The sequence below is a fragment of the Argiope bruennichi genome, chromosome 11, assembly GCF_947563725.1.
Source record: "Argiope bruennichi chromosome 11, qqArgBrue1.1, whole genome shotgun sequence".
NCBI classification, from domain to species: Eukaryota; Metazoa; Arthropoda; class Arachnida; order Araneae; family Araneidae; genus Argiope; species Argiope bruennichi.
The window spans coordinates 54,278,084-54,299,788 of NC_079161.1; the positions used below are offsets into that span (position 1 = coordinate 54,278,084).

A 21,705-nucleotide genomic window follows, 5' to 3' on the forward strand; every position below is an offset into this window, starting at 1 on the left:
CACAAAGTCCTCCATTTCGAGAGTAATACCACTGGGGATACTGGATCAGGGGTGATCATTCTCTTATTCAGGTTTAAATTACAATCTGTGGATGAGTGAATAAAATGCATGAATGAATTTCACCCCGTAAAAAGAATTGTGACGTGTGTGTAGCTGAAACGTACTCTTGGCCATCACCCAGCATTTTTGAGAAATCTCTTATTGAAATTACTCATTCTCCGATACTAGTTCATTGAAAACTTCCTTTCCTCCATAAAATCTTGGCAAAAATTTCTCACTGCCAAGCACTGGTCCATATTTGCCAATTTTCTTTTATATGGTAATTTATGACCTCTAGATAATGTCCAATGTCTGTTTGCTTCCCATGGTCCTTTATTTTTGAGAGGTTTTGTAAAATTAGACTTCATTCTCACTATATTGGCTGCCACTTTAGTGATCATACTGTAGTTACAAAGGTACAAAGTTTTGAGGTGATGACAGCTGTGCAAACCAGGTGATCTTGAACTGTCTGGAAGAGGAGTTATAATTAACTTATTCTATTGTTTTTAGAATAATAACGATTATGATTTTTTTTTTCATACTTTGTGGTATGCAGCAATTTTTATGTAATAGTTATTAAATTATTGCATTTAATGGTTTACTTTCCTCCTGTTATTTCATATTCAGTAGTTTTCTATTATTAGTATGCTATGATATCTTTCTTTTATTAAGGCCAAAAGCTAAATGTGTATAGTTATTTCTTGTTTCCACCTTTAATAAATTAGTGTGAAATCTTAAATTTTACTGCATAAAATTATTGTATTTGAAGCCAATAGTTTTAATAATTGAAGCATTAAACTACAATCATCACTTCTCAATCAACGGAAAAGTGTTTTGTACTCTAATTTGAAAGAACTACTCTGCATTGTTTCACAATAGGTAAAAATTAGTACAGCCATTTTTTTAGTAGCATTGACAATAATCAATGGCTATATTAATTTTTACCTTTTATTTGCAATTCTTTTATCTGATTTTCCTCTCCTCTCTTTATTAGTACTAGGAAAATCTCAGAATTGGAATCAAAACTTGAATCATTGAGGAAAAGTTATGAAACGTTACAAGAAAAGTACCATGAAGTTAATTTGGATAAAGAACTTTTGATAGAAGAAAAGATGAAATTTTGTAAGTTTTTATTCGAATTTTATTTTGAATTTCATAAATAAAGCTACCTTAGATTTAAAAAAGTTTATAATTTCTATTTGAACAGTAAATTATGGCTTGGTTTTCCCACATCTAGTTGCCATCTACAATGTTAAAAATTATGTTTTAATTGTTGTAATTTAATAGCAATGTTTCATCTATTTTCAACACTTAGAATTCATTCTTAAATACAAGTTGCTTACATCGTATTGTACTTTAAGATTTTAAATAGCTATGAAGCTTTAATTTTATGATTTTTTTTTCTTCTACTTGAATCAGAATTCATATAATTTGTATTGATATTTCTAAATAAATCAAAATTTGTATAATTTGTATTAATATTTCTAAATGAATCAAAATTCATATAATTTGCATTGATATTTCTAAATGAATCAAAATTTGTATAATTTGTATTGATATTTCTAAATGAGTCAAAATTCATATAATTTGTATTGATATTTCTAAATGAATCAAAATTCATATAATTTGTATTGATATAACGCCCTTTTTAATTTTATTGTAGCTGACAGTCTTTCTAATTTGCGAAATCAGTACCTTGATTTACAAACTGGCTGGAACATGCTCCGTGATAAAGAAAGTGCTCTTCAGGACTCACTAGCTAGTTTGCAGACTGATTGTGAAAGCCTTTCTCTGGAGAAAAAGGATCTTACAGATGCTTTAAATAAGGTAATTTTAACAATATTTTAATTGAATTTTAAAAAAAAAAAGGTCCTATCTTTGTAACAAAATGTTATCTAGATTGCAAATAGGTCTTAGAATAAATTTAGCTTTGGGGAAAAAAAAAAAGGAAAAAAAAAAAAGAATTGGTTAATTTCTTACATGTTATCTATATGAATAAAACTGAAGGCCAAATTGTTGTATGATGTAACAAATCCAAATTGCTGAATAGATTTATTTCAAACTTATGTTCATTTTTAGGCTTTAAGTGAGCTAGAATCTGAAAAATCTGCACAAACTGCTTTGAGAATTGAACATGAGAAAACAAAGATGGATCTAAAGCTTGAAATTGATAGACTCAATGACAAATACCTAGAATTGGAAGCAGAGTGTGATAAATATCGAAGGCAGTTAGAATCCATAGAAGAATCTGAACAGGATGCTGAAGATGAAAAAAGTCAAATTAATATCCGTAACAATGATCTAACCAATCAATTGACCAAGGTAAGTTTGAGCTTTTCTTAGCTTTCCCATTGTAACTACTTCTGATTTTAGTTTAACAAATTTTTTTTATGAGCATTTGTAAAATTGAGGTAGATTCTATATTTTTATTGTAAAAGTTTGAGCTAATATATTAAATATGTTTTAATTATGTACCAAATGTAATTTTTAAATAATATTTAAAATCTTCCACTCTATATAATCTTATTTTTATCTAAAAATCGCTGTAGTTGTTCCAATCTTCCCTGAAGTATCAATACATATGAAATAATGAGAAAAACCAATGAAGCAGTTCCAATATCTGATCCGATTTGGCCAATTTTTGTTTCATATTTTTCTATTTTTGCTTCTGCATATGTTATCAATGATCATTTGCTTTTCATTTTTAAGAATAATTTCAAAAGTATACTTCACTGTTTATTCTCTATGATGAAAAACTATAGAGTTCCCCACTATATTGATTTCAAAATTTATTTTTATTTTATTAAAAGTTCAAGACTTTTTTGATAATTCGTGAATTAATGTATGAATGCCCCTTCATCCTAAATTTCAAGAGATATTGCATAATAAATTTTAAGCAGAGCTCCTGCTTTAACAATTGGACTGGTTTTGCTAACTAATCAAAATGTCTTGTGTTTATTATTCAGATTTCCATTAAAATATTACTATCTTTTATTGCGATAAGAGTAGGTCATCAGACCTTTAATATGGTCACCAAATGCATCTAGTAATTATTAATTTGGATGCCGGTGTCCTGGCATAGTAGTACCGTGTCTCCTCTGTGATCTGGATATCCCGGTTCGGACATGGTTGTTCTTCTTTTGTGTACTATCTGTGAAGTGTATAAATGAGCCCCCCACCCCCGTAAAAAGGCGTTGTGCAAGCGTATGTGATGCATGAAGTAACTAAGTCGTACTCTTGGCCGTAGTTGGTGCTACGGAAAAAACAAGAGATGCTCACTCGGCTTAAATTGCTGGCAGATAACTGTCAGTGGGCTTGTAAAGTGTCATAAGTCATAGCACATTAATTTGGATAGTACTAGTAGTTGACTTTTTGTGAACTTTAAACAACTATGTATACCAATTTCTGTCCACGTTTTTTCCTGAGCTTCTTAACTGATTATTGGGTTTGCAAGTTAATACCACTAGCTAGCATCAATGACATTTAGCTTGTTATTTTACCCAGTAGAAGTCCATCTTACTTTTTATGGAAATAGTTATTTTTACCTCCATGGCTTAACCAAATGTATTTTGTTGCTACATCTTTTTTTCTTCTTCTTTTTTTTCGTCAATATGCATTTTTAAACAGCTTTCACCTGGCTTATTCCACAGCAATTCACGAAATTTTAAAATAAAAAGTGTCATTTTTTCCACATTTGATTTATTTTTTAGGTAATGTAAGAAATTGAAAATTAAGCTTTATTTTTTAAATATAAATTATTATATAAAAAATTTTTAATGTGTGGGTAAAAACAATTTTTAATAATTTTCTACATATTTGATAATTTTCCTGTAAAAAATAATTTTTAAAATTCATTTTACTTTATAGTTATCTTGATGTTTTTAACATCATTTTTAAAGAAATTTACAGGAATCTGTGTTTTAAATTAAAGTAGGTTTTAATGGGTTAATGAAAAAGAAAATTTTAACGTTAAAACTTTGATAAATTCTTTTATTGTACTATGTGGTTTCTTGTTTGTAGATTATTATTATTATTTTTTTTTGTTAATTTCCATATTGCAATCTTCTGGATATATGTACTTTTTGATCCATAAGCAGGCATATTCTAAATTTAGAATACTAAATTTATTTATCTTCTTTCTAAAGGTTTCTTTCAGTTTATGTAACAAATTTTCTCTGTTAGTTTTCTAGTCAAAAGAAAAGCATTGAATTGGAATTGGAACAAATTAGAAATGAACTTAAACACCACACTGAATTACTTGAGACAGCAAATCAGGAAAATAATTCTTTGACTCGCAAGAATTCTGAATTATCTGTTAAATTGGACTCAATGGAAAATGAAGTCTCTCAATTAAATGAAGTCATATCAGCTTTGAAAGAAGAGAAGGTAAATTTGGAAAAATCCTTATACAGTACTCAACAGCAGCTTTCAAAACTGCAAGAAGAAAAATCTGATGTTGTAAGGGAACTAGATATTCAACGGTCATCAGTGTCTTCACTGCAAGGTATGATTTTGTTTTCTTTATTTATATTAATAATAAAGGAAAATATGTGTGTATGGCAGCCACTTTGTATGCCAGGTGTTTTAACTTCTAATTAAATTATAATTTCGAGGATGATAACATACACTTCAGAGTGATTTATTTATGTATAATTTCAGTTTTAATTAAAAATTAAACAAGATTTTAACATTTTTTTCCCTATAACTTCTGAAAATATTAACATTTAAAAATTCAAATAAATAAATAAATAATCCCCTCGGCCAGTTGGGAAGCAAAGGTAGATTCCCTTTCTTCTAAGTTACTATTTTCAAATTCCTTTCACTCCTTAAACAAAAACCCAATGGGAATGGTTTTTTCGAAGCTTTCTTACATACCCTCTAGTTAATTTTTGCTTGTTTTTCCGCATAAAATTGTAGACATTGGGTAAGGCCATAAATACCTTGATTGGTATATTCGGTAATTTCATGCAAAATAGTTACAAATTGCGGATCTGGGGATAGTTATTAAGAGCAGATCTTTGCCGTGAATTTACCATTTTTACTGAATTTATATTGAGAATATATGTGTTTTTGACATCTTTTTGCAGACTGATTCACACCAAAATGTAACTACAATTGTTGTCATAAGGCAATATAATGAAGTTCATTGATTTAAATCCTTTCATTTTTCAATGATTGTACTTGTAAGCATGAGAAAGTACAGCTCCACAGATGGTCAGCTGCTTGATAGATTTGGTTAATAACTTGATATAAATCTTTATTTTAGATACCAAATCTGTGTACCAGATTTTATTTACTTAGTTCTTTGTGTTTTGTGATTATTGAGTACATTTGTATTCAAACAGCCAAGTAAACAGACTTGTTCCGACTGGATTTTGCTCAACATTTGATAGAAATCTGCATATTTTGTGATAAGACCGTGTATGAAGTTTCATTTGTTTATGTCAAAGTCTTTTTGAATTATCTTTGTAACAGACAAATTGACTGACAAATAGCCATAATGGCACAAATATGTTTTTCACACTCAGAGTGGCCTGAAACAAAGAGTTTCATCAAAATCTCAAATTTTATTATTATTTTTTTTTTTTGATAATTACATATTCTCTATAAAATATACATGATCTTCTCTATAAAGTAAAAATGAAATATTACATATTGATGCAATCATAAGTAATGCTTATATTGCTATCATACTATTGAATATTATTGCAAAATAAATAATGTCAAATTACAAATATTATAAAAATAATATACAAATCTAGGATTGTTACTAAGTTTATATAAATGAAAATCTTTGAAATTTTTTACAGATTCTAAAAGATTGTATTATTCAGCAAGAACTGCAAGGATTTTTTTTTCTTTTTTTTTTTCTCTGCATTTTAAAAATATTAGAAGAAATTAAATATCGTTTGCAAATATTGTTCTTTCAATTAAATGCAAACAATAACTTTTCTTGGTGGAAATTACAAATTTATCGTTTAATTTTTCATTCATATTGCAGGAGAAAAAATCGCCTGCGTTACTTATTTAGTATTCGATGTTATCTTAAGCATTAAATATTTCAATTATAATTATTAATTTTTAGTAAAAGAAAATTTATAATCAGTTTTTTTTAAAAATATTCTTTGGCATTTGTGTATTGATTGCTTGCCATTTGCAAACTTTAGGCTTAATTGCATATCTTTGATGAACATCAATTAAACCTCATCAAAAAAACGTCAATAAACGTAAAAACGTCATTAAATTAATATTATATATTTGACGATCGTTTTCGGCAATTAGGTGCTATTAGGAGGCTAATAAAAGTATTCATACATGGATTAAAGCCATAATGGTTGTCTTTCGCCATTTCATTGTTTTTTTAGTACAGTATGCTCTCAGTAATGTGATAGACATCACCTAAAGGACCATCAAATTAACAAAAGCTGCAAAATAACAAAGTTCATTTTTTTATATACAGTGGCTCCCAAAAGTGTTTTTACACCAGCAAGAATCAATTTAAAACCTCATTATTTAGCATTATATATTCTTATTTTTACATGAAAATTTTTTCATAGCATATTTTTACAGTTCTTAATAATGCGATGAAGAATAAATTTTAATTACGATGCAAATTATTTTTTTTAAAATGACAATAAATAAAATTGCACAAAAATAGGACACAAAATTGATCATACACTAAAAAAACATCACTAAATAAGAAATTTTCTAAATTTTTATAAATGTTTAGTATTTAGTAGGATATCCTTTATTCTTTACTAGCCGCCTTTGGCGACCAGCCGGTTCGCCAATCGTAATGTTCGTTAAAATTTTAATAATTAAATATTTTATGCAATTTCTACTTTAATAGCTTCTTCATCAAAATATTTTAAAACTTCAAATTTTGATTATCATATAATTCATTCATAATATTATAAAGGCCTTCAGTCATAACGTAATATGTATCTCTCTCATTTTCTGTTAGCACCCGTAGAATTTATGCTTTAAATTAAAGTGGAAAGAATTTATCTTCAATTAATATAATAATATTTTTTACTGAAACAAAGCATTTTTTTATAATCTGATTACTGAAAATAGAGTCACTCAGCGTTTAAACTTTATGGGCACTAAAGAATATCTTTTTAAATTTATGTAATATCTCAACAGTTGGTCAACAAAATTTTCTTAGATTCATTATGAGCAGATCGATTAATTAACAATGTTTAAATTTAAATACATCAAACACTAAGAAAATAAAACGAATCGTTTAAAATAAACGGTTGAAAACAGGTTTTAAAAAAAACTACTTAAAAAACGATGTACTTAAAACTATAAGCATATACACAAAATATATAACTAACATAAATACAATTTACTTACAAAAGCATGCAACTAACACAAAAATAATTTAAATCATCCATTGATAACGTTGTCATGGCAACCATCAGAACAGAATGCGCATGCGTGAATTTTCTTCGCCGGTTACGTAACGCAAATACGTGATTTTTTCTACGCCAGTTGGGGTAACGCTATGCGGATTAGAAATTTTTAATTTCCTTTATTCTCTTTTATTTTAATTCAAAAGTACTTCAGAATGAATCTGAAAGATTGATTCATTAACAATGTTTAATTTTAAATGCATCAAACATTAAGAAAATAAACAGAACCGATTGAAATAATCCGCCGAAAAATTTTAACCCTAGCCTCATTACTGTTGGGAGAAAAAAAAACTGAAGCTTTCTCGTTTGGCGCTGGGGATAATGGAAGATTTTTTTGGCGGAAAAGTTGGCGGTGGGGAAAATGGAAGATTTTTTTGGCGGGAAAGTTAGTTTTTAATTAATAATTAAAATTCTAATTAAAAATTCGAAAAAAGAAACCCCAGGTGCACATTCCCAACCTCCAAGGTATACATGTACCAAATTTGGTAGCTGTATGTCAAACGGTCTGGCCTGTAGAGCGCCAACACACACACACACACACACACACACACATTGAGCTTTATTATAAGTATAGATATAGATATAGATATAGATATAGATAACAGCTTTTAAACGTTTGGGCATCGATTTAACTAAACGGTCGGTTACTTCTGCACCGATCTTGTTCCATTCTTCGATCATTACTGCTTTCAGTTGAATTTTCGATTTAATGTCGTGACTTCTTATTCGCACCTCTAATTTTTTCTAAATATGTTCTATAGGGTTTAAATCCGGTGATTGAGCTGGTGTTTTAAGGGTTTGAGGGCAATGATAGAGGAAAAAAAGACGAACATTCATGGCCGTGTGCTTAGGATCGTTGTCTTGGTAATACACAAAGTTGTTTAAAATGCCCAATTTTCGTGCTGACACTTTTAAATTATTATTGAGAATATTTATATAAACTTTATGATCCATTATACCATCAATGAATACTAAATTGTCCACTCTAGCCGCTGACATACACTCCCAAACCATGACACCTCCACCGCCATGTTTTACTGTTCCAACTAAATTCTTGGGATTAAGTTCTTCGTTTTTTTTTCTCCATACAATGATTCTCCCATCCGACCCAAAGATGTTAAACTTACTTTCATCTGCAAATAAGACACGATTCCAATAGCTCTCTGGCTGGTTTATCATAGATTTGGCAAATTTAAGCCTAGCAATTCTGTTCTTCTGACTTACAAAGAATTTTCTTCGTGCAGAGCGGCCATGTATACCAGCATTCCGAAGAATTCTACGAATAGTTTCACAGGAAATAGAAGTTCCATTTGATTCATTATATTGTGAAGTAAACTTTATTGCACTCAGACGTGGATTTTTTAGAAATTTACTCACAATATTTCTTTGACTTCTAGCTGACAGAATTTGAGGGCGACCATTACGATGCTTGTTTGCAATCCTTTTTCCCTCTCTGTAACGTTTTATTATGCTTTGCACCGTTGAATGAGGTAGATTAGTTATAGTTGCAGAGACTCTAATTGATTTTCCAGCTTTAAAATGAAATATTAGTTTTCGTACGTCTAAACTCGTTTCTTTACGAATGCGCGTCATATCTAAAAATAAAGTAAATAGAATAAATAATTGTGATATTAAGTACTGAAATCAAACGATTTTAGTGTATTTTTCAATTAGAAGAAAAATAAGCCGCAAAAGATATTTTTATGATGAATTTAAATAAATAATGTTTGGATGTACGAAGACTTTTGTGTTCTAATTTTGTGACATTTTTTATTTATTTATTTTTTAGAACAATACTACTTGATTTTTTATAAAAATATTTGTTCAGTTTTATTAGGAACTATTTAATGATGCCAATTTAAAAAAAACCAACTAATAAAATGCTTTATTAAGAAGTATAGAACACAATTTCTGCAAATTTCTTTAGTGTACGAACACTTTTGGGAGCCACTGTATAATGAAATTTAAAAAAAAAAAAAAAAGAAAAAAAAAAGAAGCTTTTGGAAATTTTTAAGCTGATGTTTTTATGTAATGTTGCCACTAAATCTTCCCCTTCTTTATTTTTATTTAATTAGTTTTATTCAAGTTTTTAATCCTTACTCTTTGTGCATTTATACAATTTCAAATTATAAAAATGAGAAGAAAAAAGAAATATAAGTTTTATTCAACTTTTTCTTCTTCAAAACTCTCAATTTAAATTGTTGATATTAGAAATAGTCAAATTCATGGCTTGAAAAAAATCATTTTTAACTTTTAACTTGTAAAATATTGCAGGTATCGAAAAACAAATACAAAAGTTGTCCGTCTTAATGAAACGCTAATTTAATTAATTTTTCTATCTGGAATATTAAGAAAATTAAAGCGAAAGGCAAATTTTATCCCCCTTTTCTTACCTTGTTCTCAAGATCAACTTGAGAAAAGTGTTATACGCATGTGTGTGGTGCCCGGAGCGTCATCCTGGCGGCGCTCGCGTCATCACTCAACAGCTAATACGAAACCCTCGAATTCCCGCCAACAGAACTCTGTTTTCAGTCATGTAAAAGCGTTCGTCGATGTAAAACGGACCCGCCGTTCGTCAAGTTTTTTAAACTCGTTCATCTTTTAGTGTGTGATTCTTGTAATATGGCCCATCTCTATGTATTAATCTCAACCGGGCTTTCATCTAGGGCCCGTGAGAGATATTTGATTTGATATATAATCTAGTTAGTAGAGGCCTGTTTTTCGAGCCAGAGTTAACATGTCTGTACATGTGGGAGCTCGGTCATAGATGCAATGCCCGCGGAAATAGAAAAATAATCTTCGATCCTGTAAGAATCCGGAAATTACACCATTAGTTTTCGTCAAAAAATCTACGGTTAGGCAGTGGCCGACAAATTTTTGAAGAAAATCTTTGGTTCGGCAGTGGGCGGCAAAATTGTTCAAGAAAATCTTCGGTTTGGCAGTAGTCGGCGAATTGTGAATTTCCTGCTGAAAACTGATATAATTGAAAAAGAACAGATTGACGAGGACGTCAAGTTCATCAGGACGGCCGATTGTGGCGGCGCTCGCGTCATCATTCAACAGCCAATAAGAAGCCTTCGAATTCCCGCCAGCAGAACTCTGTATTCAGTTATTTTTCGAACCAGAGTTAACATATCTCTACATGTAAAATACAATTTATGTGCCATTGTTGCAAAATTAAGAAAATGCATTATTTATGAAGTTTACTTAAAGAATAAGAAATTAATGTTACTATTCAAAAAAAGTTAGCATGCATTAATATATAGTTTTTCAAATAATTATGTTTTCACTGGCACTATAATGCAATATATACCTTCTTTTAATATGCTATTATTTTGAATAATGTTATTATGCTGCTTCCTTTCCTTGCTTTTTCCACTCCTTAAAATCATGTTGCATTATAACTAGCACATGAGTTCTCTTTGCGCATTTCCTTGTATCTTGAATATATAAAGTTAAATTTACATGTTCAAGGAATTTTTTTCAGATTTGAGTGACAACCCTGTTTATTATTTTATAAAGACTGTTAACACTATGGCGTATGACGACACCACATTGATAAGACATGCCAATTATACGTGTGAATGGCATAGGGTTAAAATAGATTCGGAATATTTACGAAATTCGTCCTTTTAAGAGTGTATTAATTTTAATTATATTGCATATTATAACAATTCTAGCTGACCCGGCAAACGTTATTCTGCCATATAAATTATTTCTAGTGAATATTTTGGTTGTTAATTAAAAAATAACGAATGTATTGTTAAGTGTGTGAGGATGGGATCTATGACAGAAAGAGGAATGGAGCGCTGTAGACGATGATCGCCGATAAAAACAAAAAAACACCAACCATTTATTTTCACAATACAGTGTATTTCATTAACGTAACAAACATATACGTTGTTTGATCTCTTAAAAGTTAAACGCAAAGTGAAAAAAGTAATATATTTTTTGTCCTAAATTATAAAAATGAAATAAAGGAAATCAATATTCATTTCGAGGAGCAATTGAGTGTACGATATTTTTTGTCTGTCTTTAGCCAACACAAATAAGCTCGATAGTTTGCCCACACGAGAGCATGCCACGTGTTAAAAACATGGTGTGCCCAACTCTAAGCCGCAAACAGACATCGTTTAGCCTTGCGACTTATTGATTGTGAATGCTAATCTAATAGGAAATTGAACGCGTTTGAATTCAACTAGCACGTCTGTGAGAATCATTGGAATTCGTGGCAGTAAAACATGTTATGTTCGAAATTTGCCATTCAAAATGGTGGCTTCGATAATGTTTTTCATCAATTTTTTTAATGACCAATCGCGTGCCATTGCACAGCCGTGGTGGGTTCATATTCCGAAGTAAAACAACCGGAGATCGAACTTTTAGTCGTAGAAGGTGTGGTGACATGTCTGATAAATCCAGTGAATTAAAAACTCTGTTGGATAGTTTACATCTTCGTTAGCATCACAAACTGTATCGATCGATTTGTGTGATACCAAGTCGCCTGGTAAGGACTGTTGTATCTTGGAAGTTTAAATCGTCGCCGTCCACATTTTTTGTTGCCAAAATGGCTCTTTCTGCCAGCCACGCACGATTTATGTATTGTGCGCGTACATCGGGAAATATGCAATCAATGAGAGCATTTGCCGAATCAACGATAGTGCAGAAATTAGTCGGCAATTTTATGCATCCAGTATTTTCATAGACAGCAACTTTTCCATCGCCGGGCTGACATAGCGCCATCTGTCATACAACACATAAATCATTTCGTTCTGTTTGAAATAGCAACGACGGGTTAATTATTTGGATATAGTGCATACAAAAATCGCGATTAAAAAGTGAGTGGGGGGGGGGGTAGAATGATAAAAATTTGGGGTTTTAGGTATTTTTTGATGCCAAATAAAAACATTCTGGATAGGGACACCCTAATTACTTAGCGTTATGAAATATACTTTACGACCTATTCTCATTTCTACCAAATACACATAAAAAATTTCATAAAAATCGGTCGAGCCGTTTCGGAGGAGTACGAACACAAACACCGTGACACGCGATTTTTATATATTAGATTTAGTTTAATAAACTGAGTAGATATTCTAATAATACATTAATATTCTACCGAGTTATACCGTTATCATTTGCGATTGCCAATAAAGAGCTAAAATAATTTCATATTAACTTCTAAAAATTATTTTATTTATGCAAGTCAATATTCCATGATGATTGTGAACATATAAGCTACGAAATATGAACCTTTGACGTAAATCTAGCTTTTTTTTTTTTCCCGATAGGTTACTCATACGTAGTTAATACACAAGTATAAGAAAATCGAAAATGCATTTTGAATGTCTCCCCCCCCCCCCACCATCAACCGATTGAAGCCACAGAATGATATATAACATTTCCTTTATTTAAGTCATTGCATTTTCAAATTATTTACATGCACGCAAAATTAGACCGACAAATGGTCAATCCTTCGACAGATTTGTTTCAAATTTTGCCATAAATCTATGCTTTAGATGTTAAAATTGTGAACCAGATTTTAGTTACCTAAGTTGTTATTATTTTTGTTGTTGTTTCTAGTTGCACTTGTCATAGACACCACTGACTTTAGAAGCCAGTTATTTTAAGCCAAAGGTTCGTCTCTTGTTTTTTCAATAGCGCCATTTAGGGCCAAGAGTACGACTCAATTACACACACGTCACAACCCTTTTTACGGGGCAGACTTCATTCATACATCCACCGATCGTAATTTAGACCTGAATCAGAGAACGATCCCTCTTGATCCAGTATCCCCAGTGGTTATTACTCTCGACATGGAGGATTTTGTGACCACGACAGATTTATACGTGCATCAGCCACCGCACATACACGGAGAGTGTTCGGCCGGCAGGGTTCGAACTCGCAACCCAAGGACGCGAATCCAACGCCTTACCAACCATGCTATCCCTGCGCTGTTATATTTTTGAATAAAGTATAATATTAAAGTACAGATATCCAGCTTTTTAACGGATTTGATTCTAAATGTCGAGAAATTTAGAACCAATCCGATTTCAGATCTACATTTAGATGTTGAGCCTTTTTACCAAGTATTATATAACTCGCGTCTTACGTTTTAAAGTTATTGTGTACAAACTTCTTTACGAAATATTCAGATTGCAAAACTGAAGACTTCTACAGCTGCATTTAATTCAGTGATTCGCTCAGCTAATTTGTGAAACTGCAAAATATTATTAGAAATTCTTGTGAGAGGGTTCATCGTGACACCAGAAACTGCAAATCGTTAACAGATGGATAATTGCATGACTTGTCAATGGAAATTGATATTCAGATTTTCCAAAACTGTTATCTTATAAATAGGATTTTTGCATATCTTTAATTTAAAAACAAATCGTTTTTAATAATATCAATTTGGTATCAATTTTTCTTTATTTTAAATAATTTTTGGATTTTTGCTAAGTGAAGCATCGTACAGTTTTTACGCCGTGCTTTCTGAAGAGGTTACATAGTCCAACTTGGCACGATAGCATAAGTTGGCGATTTCGAAAATTGAGCTAAGCAATGAGAATTACTTTATTTTTTCCAAAATCTATAACAATTTTTTAATGTTATGAAAAAATTCAAACCCGTCCATCAAATCATTTTTCTCGTCCCGTCCATTCAATCATTTTATTTATTTATTTATTTTGCCTATGTTAAGATTTAAAATTACTTTTTGTGGATGTTAAAGATAGAATTTTTACTATTTATTCGCAGTAAAAATTCTATTATCATGTGAGAACATGATGTTGTTTTGGTTAGGGGGTTTGGAAGCTCGAAATCGCGTAGGAAATGAATGAAGCATAAATGGCAAATTTCATCACCGCTTTTTAAGCGAGTTCGCAAATTGTACAGACTAAGTCTGTGACAAAGGATACCGACGTGCTCTGATTGGTTTAAGTCATGGCATCTTTTTGGCAATGCTTTTCATTCATAATAATGTAGTTTTCGCTTATTTGGCTCAAACCTTGTACCTTTCATTAGTTTTATGGAAGATACTAGTGAATATCAACACGGTCTAATTTTTATTAATATAATTGTTTTCTCTAAATATTACTAGTAATACTGCCAATACTAATTATTAATAATAATAATAAATATTACTAATAACACTAGTAATACAAGTAACTAATATTGTTTATGCATATAAGTATAAAAATTAAATGAAAGTAATTACTCAACATATAATGCAGCAATGAAATAATTCTTATTTTTCGACGATTTTCGCGCCTTTATTAGATAATTTATGCAGTCATTGAAACTTATTGCTGAACGTTTGTTACTTTCAAATCAACTACATATGGGGAGATGATTACTTAATGCCCAAAATGTATAAATATGTAAGATTTAATGGAATATGTGATTTCGTAGCTACTTTTTTTAGTTATCTCAAAATCTTATTAAGAAGAAGCACACACAAAAATATTTTTAATAAATTGTAATTTTTATATTTCCTGAATTTAGGTTTCAGGATTTGATCTTTTCTGCTGTATATGTGTTCCAGATTAATGTTACATGTAAACCGTAAAAAATAGGAGGAGGGGGGATAAATTCACAAATTTTATTTATTTTTATAAAAATATATTTCGGTATGGCATTTTTTTGGCAAAACATTGCAAAAAAGATGTCAAGACTTAAACCAATCAGAGCACGTCGGTATCCTTTGCCATAGACTTAGTCTGTACAATTTGCGAACTCGCGTTTTTTAATCGCACATATTTTTTTAACCTGCTTTTACCAGTATTGCATTATCATTATGTACGCTTCTTTAAAAGCAGATGCGTTTTTAAAAGATTGACCTGCTTTTACCAGTATTGCTTTATTATTACGTATGCTTCCTTGACAGCAGATGCAATTTTAAAAGATTGACGTAGAACTATGACATCATAGCTGTTATTTTCATGAAATGTAATTTTCTTTCGGAGAAAATTTAATTTTTATAATATATTCAAAAAACTTCACTCGCGTTTAATAACAGTTTTGATAAAAGTATTTTCTCTTCCCCACCCCCAATGGGGAAATATCACATCATTCATTCTTAAGTGGGAAATATTGAAGGATTTGACTCCTGTTCACATATTAATCCATTATGAAACTATTTTATGATCTCAGAAATTAAAAAAATAACAGTTTGTATTTACAAAAATATTGTTTTCATAAAAATTCTATATAAATTAATGTGTTTAAAAATTTATTGATAAATAGTTTATCATTTAGAAATCGCATTGCGACGGAAACGCTCGTTTTCAGCTTTCAAACGTTTTTTTTTTTTTTTTTTTTTTGGCTGGCAAAAAAAGTTTTGGAGCTCCCGTAAACCAGTTTAAACTGGTTAATGACTTAAATTTATTAAGACAAACGATGACTTAAAAAATAATAATATTCTCACATGATAACTTGAAATTTGCGATCGTAGATTTCATTAAAAATTTTTTAAAATTTATTATTTGTTTATTTCGTAGTATTTACACTTTTTAATTTGCGCTTGCAGTAATTTGCAGAAGAAGGGTTCAATAAGTTCATGCTGTTGTCTTTTCTCATAACAAAATGAATTTTCTAAAAATGTATTATATATTAATCGTTTAATTGCTTAAGAAATTAATAACACGTGGGAACAAGCTTGTTGCCATAGGATGCTGGTTTGATAGAAATCTACAAATTTGACTTCAAAACCGCATAGTGAATTTCATTGGTCTTGCTCAAAACGTTTCTGAGCTATCATATAAATAGATAGACAAATAGATATAATTTCAAAAATTTGTTTTCAGATTTATGGAGGTCTCAAACGTGGAAATTTGTCAAACTCTCGAGGTTGGGTGTTTTGACGATTATGCCGGTTTTACAGTCGGCCAGTAGGTAGCGCGTGCGTAGAAAGGTTGAAAAATGATGGTCCATGGCAAGTTATTGCCCCAACGGGCCCACAACATATTGCTGTATGGTATTTTTCCCCCCTTACTGCGCATGCGTTTATAGAATTTGGATGTTTTTTAATAAAAATGATCACTTTTCATAGATTAATTCCGACATTTTTTGCTCTTTGTTATTTCTGATGCGATTTTGGGTTTTTTCCCCCTTCCATTTTATTTGCCATTTTTTCCCCTACAGTTTTCCAAATTTAGGTATATTGACCATTTTTATTATTATTTTGCCATGTTTCTTTGTGTAAATATCCATCATTTTAATACGATACGCAGTGAAAAAGAAAATTTCAGGGACGCCAAAGTGGCTGTTTATAGTCAAGAATGGAATGCCTGAATCTATCTTATGAAATTGGGACAAATATAAATCAGTCCCTTCCTATAGATGCGCTGCGTACTGGCCATCTTATAACTGGCCTAGTGTAAACCCAGCTTTACGATACTTTCTGTTTGCGCGAGAAAGTAAAAATAAAATTTAAAATGCTATTTTATGTAAATATACTAGAAAGCGAGAACAAAACTCTTCCGATATTTTCCCCTAGCATTTAGCAAGTCATCTTTTTCATCAAGTCTTTTACATTTCTTCCTACCTTTCTGGTTTTGAAACCTCTTGTTTCATTAGAGTTAAATCCAGTTTCTTACTGGATTGACTTCAAAGCAAATCTCAACATTCTTCCAAAACTTAGAGCTGCAGTTTTGATGGTATATTGCGTGACTCCATCAGAAATTTCATTTGTTTTCATATTTGGAAAAAAAAAAAAAAAAAAATCACGAGTTGTATTTTAACGAGCAATGTTTATGGTTTTACACAAATTTAAAAATATGTTTGTAAACATCTAAAAGGCATGGTATTAGTTCGCACTTTAAAACGACCTTTTACTATGTTAATTACTTTAAAGCTTACTCAGAATTACCCCCTGTTTTCAAGAACATTATGATGAAAAATATATAGTGTAATTATTATAGATTCTATGTATCTAACGTTTATTCCATTTGAATTATTTATGAATGAAATCGTTCTTGCAGTAAGTCACATTTATTTACTTTAAACGTAAGTTTTATCTTTGCCTGAGCAAACTTACTTGCTTCATTTAGAATCTTGCGTTAGTTCTATTATTTCAGCCATTATTACTATTAAGGTTCATTTGTTTAATTCATTATTAATTTCTCTAGTTATTAAAAATATGTTTTTCAATTTTATCCGAACTTTTCCTATGCTGTATGGTTCAAATACCATTACTAATAACAAATACATTGTTAATTAAAAGCCATTTAGGCAAATAAAACTCTTTTGCATTCCGGAAATTTTTGATCCAGTTTTTAGAAATGATCATCGAATGATAAATCCAATTAACATTTTAAAGAAATAATAAAACTTTTCACTGTTATTCCAATTTTCATGCAGTTGAGAAAAACAAACTGCTTCACTCGCAATTGGATAATTTTAGGAGATCAGAATCGTTTCTTTTTCACCGGACATGCTCATCCTTATATGATTGTTTATTATAAATTAGAATAATTGTATCCTCGATCCAAGCAATCATTTTTGAGGTATGGCATCTCGAAGTCAGCAAGTCAACTTGATGTTTGAACTTATTAAACCATTGGAGATAACTGATCTGATCGGTTTATGGCTAATTAACATCTCTTGGTGTAAGGGGGAATCTAATATATAAATGAAAAAAACAATTAAGGAAAAAATAAGAAAGAGCTTAAAATACAACGTGTATTTAAAAAGTCCACAGTGAATATCGTCAACGGCTAATAAAGTCATTCAAAGCCATTCTTAGTCAATGATGATATGCTTTATTCTTGTAGACGTCTCAGGATTCTTTACAGTTGCTGTTGTTGTTTTTAATTTTTTTATAATTATTTTGAACAGTGTTTTAGTATTATAATACACTCTCTAGTATCCGGCCTAAAGTGACAGAAGGGTAGGCCGGAGTTCTATGAGCTCATTTATTTGCCCACCAATACCAGAAGACAAAATTTTTATACCAAAACTCACTGTTATAATATGTATTTTCTGATTCTTTTTATTGAGTACTATCCCTCCATTTATCTCAAGTAAGTAGAATGTGAACGCGGCCCGGTGAGTCATAGAAGCAGTTGCCGGTTTTTTCTGTTACGCCAGAGTCTAGTCGCTGTATAGCCCGTAATTTCTCCTCTATAGTCACTACAACTTTTTTTCGGTTAACAAGCATTTCGAAATCTTCACTGTGATACACTTAAAATAACATTAAGCATACCCCTAGATCAACTTACGAATACTGTACGTACTGTGCAGTTATAATCAGGAACAGCGGCAACAATTGAGGTCCGTTACACACTGACGAAACGATGAACAACGAGCAGAACGCTGCTCTTTTCTTGTCGCAACTTGTATTTTGCACACGACACGTAGAAGGATCGTAGCAGACGCCCGCTTTCAATACCTTGACAATGTTGCCAGTGCAAAGTAGTCTTGACTTCCTCATTGAATTGTGACAATAGAAAAATAGGCTGGATAGGACGGAAGCCGGATACTCGGGAGTGTACTGTAGTTTGATATGTTTTCTACAATGAGCTATATAAAATTAAAGATTTGGATTAAACAGCAGCTAGAAACTTAACGATTTGAATCATCGTTCTCTCCACAACTATGACGATCAGAACACAAGCCGAATTTGCGGAGATAACTCACAAAAGGGGCATGTCCTGTGATGAAATGATTCAATTCTAAATTGAAAGAAGTTCGATTAATAATAATACGAATGATGCGGGAGACATACCCATACCCATACGAATAGAGATGTTTGAAACTAAAGGACGAAACTAAATTGTCGCCTGTTTGCACCGACTCACTCTTCAGTTGCTAGCCGAGTAAGCCAAAATCGTCTCATGGGTTAAACTGTACAAAGAACATTAGTTTGACATGCATAATTCGTTCTCAAAGAGATGATTTTCATTAACTGAAATATTCGTTTCTATATAATCATTTACAATAGATTCTTACTTAAGTCATTCATTCTGGAAAGCCTTAAGGGCGGCGGTGGCCTTATGGTAAGGTCTCGGCTTCGGGACCAGGTGATTTCAGATTCGACACCCGATTCCACCAAAGAAACGTCGTGTAAGTGGATCTGGTGCATGTTAAATCCGTCGGGACCAAACGCCCTCCCGCTGGTGTGGTGCCGAAGTTTGGAGAAGGAGGGTGCCAGCTCAGGTGTGGTCCTTGTCATCTGACCGCGGTTCAAAATTACGAGGTCCATCCAAAAATAACCCTAGTGTTGCTTTAAAACGGGACATTAATATAACTAAACTAAACTAATCTGGAGAACCTTAACCAAAAATTATGATTTCCATCTACATTTATTTAGATGTAATAACAATTATGCATGTATCTCACTAAGTTTCTGTACAGAATACAATCTTGGGTTATTACACTCTTTTTTAGGTCCATAATGTTATCAGATTTTTTTATGATAATGAAATGCTAAAATTGCATTTTAAATATTCGGAGAATGTAAATCAGCTTTGTTGTACACAAAATAAGAATCGTTCCAAAAATTTTGATGGAAAAGAAAATCATATTTCTTACTTCGGGTTTGCTTCAATTTCTGCTCACATTTGCTTGCTTAGCAAGTAGCTCCTGCTGCCTGTAGCTGGTTGGATGTGACATAATAACAATACTGGATTTCTAAAAAAATATATATAAATGACTGCCTTAGGAAAAAAATAATTTGCATAGAATTGATTATTTAAATAATTATTGTCACATTAGCTTGAAAATTATTATTATTTGAAAAATGTTTTTGTTCTCAGATAAGTAAATGAGCACTTTTCAATGATGAGAATTCGCCAGTCAGTTTTAATACATTTTGATACTACTAAATCAAAGGATGTTATAGTACCAGCAAATATTATTCCGCCATTTTTCACTCTTTTGGGAATGTTCGAACAATTTTGCAAAGTATGTGTATTTTTATTTTACTAAAGTATAAAAGTTATCCTTATGGGAATTTGTATCATAAATTAATTGGAATATTTAAGAAAGATCATGAGAAATGGAATCCTTCACCACTGAAATTCAAAGAGGATCTTCACAATAATACAAAAAAAAAAAAAAAAAAAAAGTGCTTATTTATAAAGAAAAAAAAATCAACAAAATAGTATTTGAAATACAATAGTATTTATTACTTTTGTTTTTCCATATGAAATTGGTGATAATCTTAGTATTGTGATATTAAACTAAATTTATACTTGTTATAACTATATAATAAATATGAATAAAACTATTTTTTACTGTTTTTTTTCTTCTGTAAATAAAGAAACTTTATTTTTTGACTTAACAATATTAGAAATATAATTTGTAATGCCTATGTTCTTGGAAATATGCTCTTTTAGTTTTTCCCATGTTATGCACATTCCCCTAAATGGGTTGTGGGAATAAAATTCTTTGTTTTATTGTACATAAGAAGTTTGAAAAATAAGGTTGTTTTTATATTACTATTACATTTTACAGACAGTGTTTCATTGCAAAATTTCAGAAATTAAACATTAAAAAAATCACATTTTGTTTAAAATTTGCCATCATCTTCAATTTTTATTTCAGCTCAAATCAGAGATTTGCAGGAACTTCATGAAAAATATGTGGATGATGTTGCTAAGGAAAAGAATGCTGCATTTTTAAAAATTCAACAGATGGAGCAGGAATATCAAACTGCTTTAAAAAATGAACGACATCAGCATAATATTGATATAGACTTAATTACTAAAGAAAAGGTGAGTATTTCTAAGTTTAAAAATTATATTCTTGGTTTAGAGTATGTATCATAATTTATTGTATTATTCTTAGCAGCTCTGAAGAAAATTTCTTTTTCTACTGTCAACTAAATATTATTAATATACATATTTATTAATACATATTTAATATTAATTTTGATTTTAATTGTCCTTTCAAAGGCTAATTTATTTTTAATTGTTTTTCTAAACCTTTTTGGTATAATATACATCTTTATTTACTTCAATTGCATCTGTCAAATTATTTTATTCCAATGGAATTTTATTTTTTAAAATGCTCTATACTTTTTAAGGCATTTAAAGTAAAATGATCTCTTAAAATAATAATTAAATTTAAAAAAATATTTTCTTACTTTTTCTGCATAATCTGCAATAAATCTTTGTTAGAATTTCAGTTATCTGAATCACTTATCAACTGAGATCTCTGTTGATGAAGAGCCAGTATTAGGAAATTAAACATTTTCCATTTTTATAAAGTGGTCCCTTTTTTTTAATATGAAAGTCAGGAAAATACAAAA

The 21,705-nt window shown here is 30.6% G+C and overlaps 1 protein-coding gene across 2 annotated transcripts in view; it reads left to right on the forward strand.

Moving 5' to 3' along the window:
- LOC129957139 (rootletin-like) overlaps window positions 1–21,705 on the forward strand; it is a 100,675-nt gene that overhangs the window by 42,304 nt on the left and 36,666 nt on the right. For both annotated transcript variants that reach the window (XM_056069304.1, XM_056069305.1), the window contains exons 14-18: window positions 1,034–1,161; window positions 1,703–1,866; window positions 2,119–2,361; window positions 4,222–4,543; window positions 21,000–21,169. In XM_056069304.1, the coding sequence (XP_055925279.1) occupies window positions 1,034–1,161; window positions 1,703–1,866; window positions 2,119–2,361; window positions 4,222–4,543; window positions 21,000–21,169 (1,027 nt within the window). The remainder of the gene's footprint in view (window positions 1–1,033; window positions 1,162–1,702; window positions 1,867–2,118; window positions 2,362–4,221; window positions 4,544–20,999; window positions 21,170–21,705) is intronic.